This window comes from Babylonia areolata, chromosome 9 (assembly GCF_041734735.1).
Source record: "Babylonia areolata isolate BAREFJ2019XMU chromosome 9, ASM4173473v1, whole genome shotgun sequence".
Lineage (NCBI taxonomy): Eukaryota > Metazoa > Mollusca > Gastropoda > Neogastropoda > Buccinidae > Babylonia > Babylonia areolata.
This window is the reverse complement of record NC_134884.1, coordinates 43,978,334-43,987,636: the sequence shown is the minus strand read 5'-3', so window position 1 is coordinate 43,987,636 and position 9,303 is coordinate 43,978,334. Positions and strand designations below refer to the sequence as shown.

Sequence of the window (9,303 nt, the reverse complement as noted above, 5' to 3'; positions counted from 1 at the left end):
CGAACCAACAGCCAGTCACTCAAACAAGGCCAACTCAGACTGTACTCGACAAAGCCAGATATGTGGGCCTGTTCACACAGTCTCGGGTAAAGACACATTGCTCTAGGCCAAATGATTTCCCATTAATTTTCATATATCCTGTATCCTAGGGATCTATTTTTACGTCACTTTTCATGCACATTTGAAGCAACGTTACCTACAGTGAAAGTTGTGACCATTTCATGTGCTCTTCGACGCTTTTCTTATTTTCAAGGGTTATTGTACTGAATGTTGATAAACATTTAGTGGACACATTGATGTTCAGCTGTCTCGTCAGGTCCACAATGCCTGCAGTAAAGCGTTCATTCCGTCAGTGCTGATCACAGAGTCGCTTTTTCCGGGCCTTTTTCTCTCTCTCAAAATCATGCAGAGGCAAAAACAAACAAACAAAAAAAAACAAAAACAAAAAAAAAACACCCCCAAAACCAACAACAACAAACAACAAAAAACCCCCAAAAAACCCCAAAACCAACAAAACCAAAGCCCCCAACAAAATTAAAACAAAAAAAAAACAACAATAACGAAACAACCAAGGCGGGCTTGATTCGAAATGTGTCAGTTCGTGTTCATGTAAGTGTCATTGCACATTGATTTTGATTAGATTTAATTTGAATTATTTCAATTTAATCTAATTTAACATAATTTGATTTGATTTAATTCAGTTAAGCATACCTCGCGATTAGATGGGTTGATTCTCACGTGTCACTTCACACATGACTGCACTGTAGGAGAAAGCGGTGGAAATTTGTCGTTTGAACCGGACCCAGAATGGAGGACGCTGAGTTAGGTGATGCCCCACACCCTCCGTCACTTGTCTGCTGTGATTCAGTGGGCACACTGCACCACTGGGAGGTCGTCCTTGTCCTATCATCGCCTCACACACTGGGCTGTGTGCCTGCACAATCCCCGAAACCTTGAAGACCGTAACAAACTCTTTCAGCACAACACTGACACTGCACAATTCTGTCTCCCCTGTCAGACGACTGCACACATGTGTACTTTGCTCACTGTCACGTGATCGTTTTTTTTGCACGTGGTGCTCATGTACTACGTGTGATTTATAAACTCGGGGGGAAAAAAACGCGACAGGTTCGGCTTCACGGCAGTTTTATCAAAAGTCTATGTTTCGTGTGGTGTTGCACGTGTTGCAAAGTTACGGAATGTGCCAATGGGTGACACGCGTGACAATGAGCAATGGCAAGTGTCCCTGAACGCACTGGCCGATTCGTGCGTGTCTTGAATGTGAGACCGTTCGTTCAGTGTTCGTAACGCTTACATGCTTTGAAACTTTTCGATCAGTGTTTGTAACTCTCACGTGCTTTGAAACCTTTCGATCAGTGTTTGTAACTCTTACGTGCTTTGAAACCTTTTGTTCAGTGTTCGTAACTCTTACGTGCTTTGAAACCTTTCGTTCAGTGTTCGTAACTCTTTAGTGCTTTGAAATCTCACGTGCTTTGAAACCTTTCGTTCAGTGTTCGTAACTCTTTCGTGCTTTGAAATCTTACGTGCTTTGAAACCTTTCGTTCAGTGTTCGTAACTCTTACGTGCTTTGAAACCTTTCGATCAGTGTTTGTAACTCTTATTTGCACGCGAGCTTATTTACGGAGGAGTATTTCTTTCTTTCGACACTGGTATGTAGGATTGTCAACGGGTAGTTTTCAAACTTAATTTTGATCTTTAACTCTTCAGGATTTGGGGGGATTGGTTGGGTGGGGGTTGGGGGTTGGTAATATATATCACAGGCACATAAGGAAAGAAACATCGTTTCAGACAACGTATTTTGATGACTCTACGCGTGATAGGAACACGGAGATGAGTTTTGGAATGGCGACACTGACCTGGAGAACTGAACATTTTCAAGTGGTGGGAAGTGTTCCACCCCCCCCCCCCACAACCCCCCCTTCACCCCATCATGCTGCCAGGATGACCAGAACAGTGTGACAGCCACCTGCGTTCAGCAGCCGTCATAGTGGACTGGCTGGTCTCAAGGCTTGGTCAGCAAAGCATGCTGAAGTCATCTGCGACGAAAGCAGGCGTTTCTGGAACCAACAACATATCCTGCAAAGACCGGAGGGTGGCCTCAGGTAGCACTGACTGCAGGACAGACCGTGCTCGTGTCGCCTGGGGCATTGTCCTCTGACAGTAATCCTCTTCTATCTTTCCCTGGCGCTCCATGAAGCCCGGGATCAATCCGTTCACACGTTTCACTTTTTTCAGAAACAGAAATTTTCACTGGAATGAAGGGGTGATTGTCCGGTCGACAGATTGAGTGAATAGTTGATAGGTTGATGTGTCAGTTGGTCGATCGATTGGTTAGTTAGTTGGTCGACTTTAGTGATCGAATCACTGATTGATGGATCTTCAGGCTGTCTACCACTGCCCCAAAACGTAGGAAGTTGACATCTTTAAATGCAAGCTGATGTCGATAGACTGATTGTAACCTTGCTTGCTTGCTTGCTTGCTTGACTGCTCCTTTACTTGCTTGACATTTCTCACCTCATGCACTCGTGTTCCCGATACCAGGCTCATACTCTTTCACCACGACACAAACAGCACAAGTTTTCTTCCCTGTCCGACGATTGCACACAGCTGAACGAGTTACACTGCACTGCCACACAGTCCCTGCGTTTGCACGTGTTGATCGTCTACCACGTGCATTGAAAAACTGAAAAGTAACATTTTTCTGCAGCTTTAATCTAAATTTATTCCATTAGGGTTTGAATTTTTGACTCACTTGTGTAAACAAAGTGAGTCTATGTTTTAACCCGGTGTTCGGTTGTGTGTGTGTGTGTGTGTGTGTCCGTGGTAAACTTTAACATTGACATTTTTTCTGCAAATACTTTGTCAGTTGACACCAAATTAGGCATAAAAATAGGAAAAATTCAGTTCTTTCCAGTTATCTTGTTTAAAACAATATTGCACCTCTGGGATGGGCCACAAAAAAAGAAGCCTAATTATATGCAAACTGCATTTACTGTTATATTTATATTTTTTGTATTCTCCAAACTTGGCACTTTGATCTGATATTCTGACACAACAACAAGAGCAGTCATTATTATCATTTTTTTTGTTCAAACAGGAACTTCTTTTGCTAAGCATGGAAGTTTTATTTATTTTGCAAACGTTTTGGTGCAGATAGTAAAAAAGGGAAGTTACTCTGTAATTAATGCTAGGGGACTTAATTTGCTTTAAACTAATCTTTTTCATCTTAAACATTACATTTTTTCTTTTCTTTTCTTTTTCTTCTCCCAAGCTTATCCATCATATTTAATACAGAGCACTTTTCAACCAATTTTAAAATCTCTTTTTTTCTCTCCTCCTAATGATTCCTTTACTGGATAAAGCGTGAAGCACAAGTGAGTCTTGAAGGCTTTGCCTCTTGTTTTTTTTTATTGTGCCTGTTGATGACACCAGCTGTCACAACAGTTTTAATATATTATATCATATCATATTACATCATATTATATCATAATACGAGGGTCATTCAATAAATAAGGTGAATTTTTCGGTATAAGGACTTCTAATACAGATAGAAGCTTACTTTAAAAAAAAAATTTTGTTTTACTTCTTTTTCACATGGATTTAATTTGTTTTGCAGATTAAAAAAAACTTTGAGAGTTTTGGCGATTAACAAAGATGGCCGACCAAGAAGCATGCTCCAGGATTGAACAGCGGTCAGTTATCAAGTTTTGGTTGCTGAAGGGTGCAAACCAGTTGAAATTCATAGGAGAATGTCAACTGTGTATGGTGCCACATGTTTCAGCCGAAAAAATGTCTACAAGTGGGCTAAATTGTTTAAAGAAGGACGGAGCAGTGTTGACAATGAAGACAGGCCTGGAAGGCCTACAGAAGTGAGGTCTCCTGAGGTGATCGAATCAGTCAATGACCATCAACGAGCTGGGCTGGGAACTGCTCCCTCATCCCCCTTACAGCCCAGACCTTGCCCCTTCAGACTTTCACCTGTTTGGTCCCTTGAAAGCGTTCACGAGAGGCACGAAGTTTGAAAGTGACGATGAAGTCAAAAGTGTTGTGAGCGACTGGCTGAGACATCAGTCCAAAGATTTTTACGCTGAGGGAATACGGAAGCTTGTGCACAGATGGGAAAAGTGTGTGACAGTGCTGGGAGACTATGTTGAAAAAAAAAGAAGTAAGCTTCTATCTGTATTAGAAGTCCTTATACCGAAAAATTCACCTTATTTATTGAATGACCCTCGCAGATTACATTTCATTTTATTCCATGCTAGGTTTTGTTGATGACACATGGCTTTACAGCGATCTTATATATTTCGTGTTTGATGTTAATCATAGAAAGAAAGCCTTTCGGGTGAGACGATAAACCGAGGTCCCGTGTGCAGCAAGTACTTTGCGCACTGAAAAAGAACCCATGGCAACAAAAGTGTTGTCCTCTGGCAACAATTAATGTGAAGCGAAGTCCACTCTGATAGATACATAAACACACAAACATGCACTCAAGGCCTGACTAAGCGCGTTGGGTTACGCTGCTGGTCAGGCATCTGCCTAGCAGATGTGGTGTAGCGTATATGGATTTGTCCGAACGCAGTGACGCCTCCTTGAGAAACTGAAAGTGAAAACTGGTGATCGTAGCCACGCTGTGCATGCTGGATGACCCTCTGTGAGGTTGCAGGTGGCGGAGGTCCTGGAGTTCAAGCTGACCCCGGTGATCTGTAGCGTGGGCATCGTGCTGAACGTGCTCAACCTGCTGGTGCTGACGGAGCGGGGGCTGAAGGAGTCTCCCTACGTGTACCTGCGGGCCCTGTCGCTCTTTGACTTCCTGGCCCTGCTGCTGACGGCCATCTTCCTCGTCTTCACCACGCGCCCCGAGCACAGCGGATACATCACCAGTGACGGATCTGCAGCCAGGGACTTCGGCGTCTTCTATGGGGCTCACTTCTTCTTGCCCATTACCAGGTGTGTGTGCGTGTGTGTAGATGGGTTTGTGTGTGTGTGTATGTGTGTGGGAGGGGGGGATTGGAGAGGGGTGTGCGGGTGGTGGTGGTGGTGTGTGTGTGTGTGTGGTGTGTGTGTGTGTGTGTGTGTAGAGGTGTGTGTGTGTGGGAGGGTGGTAGTGGTGGTGGTTTGGCGGTGTGTGTGTGCGTGTGTGTGTGTGTGTGTGTGTGTGTGTGTGTGTGTGTGTGTGTGTGTGTGTGTGTGTGTAGAGCAATCGTCATTATCATCATCATCAATTTCTACTGTTACAACCACCACCATCACCACCACCTCAAAAACAAGAACAACAACTACTACTACTCTACGATTACAACTACTACATCTAAAGCAACAACGACAACAACAACAACTGCTTCTACTACTACTACTACTACTACTACTACTACTACTACTACTACTACTATGAAGACGACGACGAAGAAGAAAAAGGGACGACTACAATTACTAAGACTGCTTCTCCGCCTTCTGAATTCTAAACTCTTCTCATCATCCTTATCATTATTTTGGACTTCACACAAACATCTTATTGTCATCACCGTTTCACTTGAAAATTGTGATGAAGGTGATGTTGACGACGACGACGACCATGATGATGATGACTGTCACGACCCCCCTAGGGAAGAGGTCGAGAACTATTTTAAAACCTAACGCCCAACCCAATTCACCCGACAACACAAACACAGAATACAGATATTTCTCGTCCACACAAAATTTATTCTCTTCCGCTCTGTCTATCCCACTCACGCAACCTTACCCACACAGCCTATACTTGCAAAAAAACAACAACAAAACAACCATATACTATAACTTCAACAAAAAAAACACGAACAGAAGTCGTATACAAAACTACGGATTCTCCCAAATGTAATCAAAAGCAATTTTCCACACACACACTCAAGGAGAAGCAAATCACCCCCAAAACCAGGACTGGTACACAGATGCTTTAGTCTTTGGCGGGTTCAGGAAGTTTTCCTCTTAAGAGGAAAACAACAAAAACAAAAAAACTGACACACGGCCCACACAAACTTCGGCGGGTTCGACCCAAGGCACAAGCCCCCGGTCAAAAGGCCTAGGTGCCAGGACTCGGCATACAATGCCAAGCAATGGACCAGGCTGCAAGTCAAAAGGCCCGGAACACAGGACACCAGTCACAGGGCAGGAAGGGGCGAAGACCCAGGACAGCAGTCACAGGGCAGGAGGGGACGAACACCCAGGACACCAGTCACAGGGCAGGAAGGGGCGAAGACCCAGGACAGCAGTCACAGGGCAGGAAGGGGCGAAGACCCAGGACAGCAGTCACAGGGCAGGAGGGGACGAACACCCCGGACACCAGTCACAGGGCAGAAAGGGGCGAAGATCCAGGACAGCAGTCACAGGGCAGGAGGGGACGAACACCCAGGACACCAGTCACAGGGCAGAAAGGGGCGAAGACCCAGGACAGCAGTCACAGGGCAGGAGGGGCGAAGATCTGGGTCACCAGACGAAAGGCCCGGGACACACAGCACACAGCGAGAGCTGGAACATTACGGAATGTTCCCCCCGTACTGAGCAATACTAATTCTAACGATATAATTAACAAAAAACAAATGTACAGCACATTCAAAATGAAAACCTGGAATATAATTCCATTGACAAGACGAATTATAGGAGTAATATACGGCACTCGCACTCTACACCTATCATACAGAGCCAACGCCCAATTTTACCCAACAGTGAACTAAGGTAAAATCGTATCATTTTAAAACTCAATAACCATAAAATTGGCAAAAATATTAGCCGACACAAGAAAAAGTACATATTCACTCGGTGGTAGCACACGAGTAATTAACGAAATAGATTGTGTCAAAACCTAACGTACAGCTTTCTTTCTTGTCGAACATCTTTACACACCTACATCCCTGACAGAAGTACAACCAAGCTAAATAGACAAGTGGCTTCTTACCTGCCACAGGTGGCGTACACTAACGACCACCACAAAGACACGACGACGACGAAGACAGACGAAGAAACACAGAAGTGGCTCCCATGGAGAACAGCCGGTCCTCACTTCGTATGGTGCCTAGATGTCGGGGTAGCTACCCCACCAACAACAGGAACGACCCGTACACTACGGCAGTCGGGCTGCAAAAGCCTCGAATATTGTTGCTGCCCAACAATATTTCATATTCGCTCAGGTGAGCGAGTAATATGCATGCACGTGGTTCGTGCGCAAATCAAGACTTCTACCCGAACTGAAGGATGGGAGAAGGAAGGAAAGTGAAAGAGGGGGGGGGGGGGGGGGGGGGGAGAAAAACGAAGACGGGCCACACGCCCTAACTGTCGTCACAAGTTGTGACAATGACGTAGACGAAGATGACGACGATCACGATAGGTGTCATCTGAAAATAGTGATAAAGGTGATGATGACGACGATAATGATGATGACGTAGACGAAGACGACGACGATCACTATGGGTGTCACCTGAAAATAGTGATGAAGGTGATGACGACGAGGCTAGGACGATGACGACGGAAAAAAGACGACGACAATGATGACAATGACAATGGCGATAACGGCAATGACGACGACGATAACAAACAAACGATGACAACCCCCCCCCCCCCCCCACCTACACCCCCACCCTCCCCCCTGCCCGCAGCATCTGCAACAACGCCAGCACGTGGACGGTGATCGTCATGACCATGGAGCGCTTCCTGTTCGTCAAGAAGCCGCTGTGGGCACGTGACGCCTGCACGCCCTTCCGCGCCAAGGTCAAGACGACCGTGCTGCTGGGGGTCATCAGCCTGGTCAACGTGCCCCGGTTCCTCTACTACCGGGTCCTGCCCAACGACCAGGGCAAGCTGCAGCTCAGGCCCACCCACTTCCGCTACAGCGCCGTCAACAAGAAGGTGAGGGAGGGGAGGAAGGGGGGGGGGGAGGCGGCGGGGGGGACTCGGGGATGGGGGGGGGGGCGGCCGGGGGGGGGCCGGGGGGGGGGGATGTGAGGGAGGAGGGGATGGTCGGGCTGTTGCGTTTTGAGGGGAGCGACGATAATGATTGTAAGCAGTGATGATGACAAAGGTGACGACGATAATGATTGTAAGCAATGATGATGACAAAGGTGACGACGATAATGATTGTAAGCAGTGATGATGACAAAGGTGACGACGATAATGATTGTAAGCAGTGATGATGACAAAGGTGACGACGATAATGATTGTAAGCAATGATGATGACAAAGGTGACGACGATAATGATTGTAAGCAATGATGATGACAAAGGTGACGACGATAATGATTGTAAGCAATGATGATGACAAAGGTGACGACGATAATGATTGTAAGCAGTGATGATGACAAAGGTGACGACGATAATGATTGTAAGCAGTGATGATGACAAAGGTGACGACGATAATGATTGTAAACAATGATCACAAAGGTGACGACGATAATGATTGTAAAGGTGACGACGATAATGATTGTAAAGGTGACGACGATAATGATTGTAAAGGTGACCACGATACTGATTGCAAGCAATGATGACAAAGGTGACGACGATAGTAAATGTAAAGGTGACGACAATATTGACTGAAAACAATGATTACAAAGGTGACAACGATGATGGCTGAAAACAATGTTGACAAAGGTGAAGACGATAATGACTGAAAACAATGATGACAAAGGTGACGACGATAATGATTGTAAACAATGATGACAAAGGTGACGACGATGATGATTATAAACAATGATGACAAAGGTGACAACGATAATGATTGTAAACAATGATGATGACAAAGGTGACAACGATAATGATTGTAAACAATGATGATGACAAAGGTGACAACGATAATGATTGTAAACAATGATGATGACAAAAGTGACGACGATAATGAGTATAAACAATAATGACAAAGGTGACAACGATAATGATTGTAAACAATGATGATGACAAAGGTGACGACGATAATGATTGTAAACAATGATGACAAAGGTGACAACGATAATGATTGTAAACAATGATGATGACAAAGGTGACGACGATAATGATTGTAAACAATGATGATGACAAAAGTGACGACGATAATGATTGTAAACAATGATGACAAAGGTGACAACGATAATGATTGTAAGCAATGATGACAAACGTGACTACGACAATGATTGTAAAGGTGACGACGATAAAGGTGACGACGACAATGATTGTAAAGGTGACGACGATAATCATTGCAAGCAATGATGACAAAGGTGACGACGATAATAATTGTAAAGGTGACGACGATAATGACTGAAAACAATGATGATGACGAAGGTGACGAC

At 44.8% G+C, this 9,303-nt stretch overlaps 1 protein-coding gene across 1 annotated transcript in view; it reads left to right on the top strand.

Moving 5' to 3' along the window:
• Positions 1-9,303, top strand: part of LOC143285650 (putative G-protein coupled receptor B0563.6) — a 29,788-nt gene that overhangs the window by 3,419 nt on the left and 17,066 nt on the right. The window contains exons 2-3 of the mRNA XM_076593046.1: positions 4,685-4,968; positions 7,647-7,896. Coding sequence (XP_076449161.1) covers positions 4,685-4,968; positions 7,647-7,896 — 534 coding nt within the window. The remainder of the gene's footprint in view (positions 1-4,684; positions 4,969-7,646; positions 7,897-9,303) is intronic.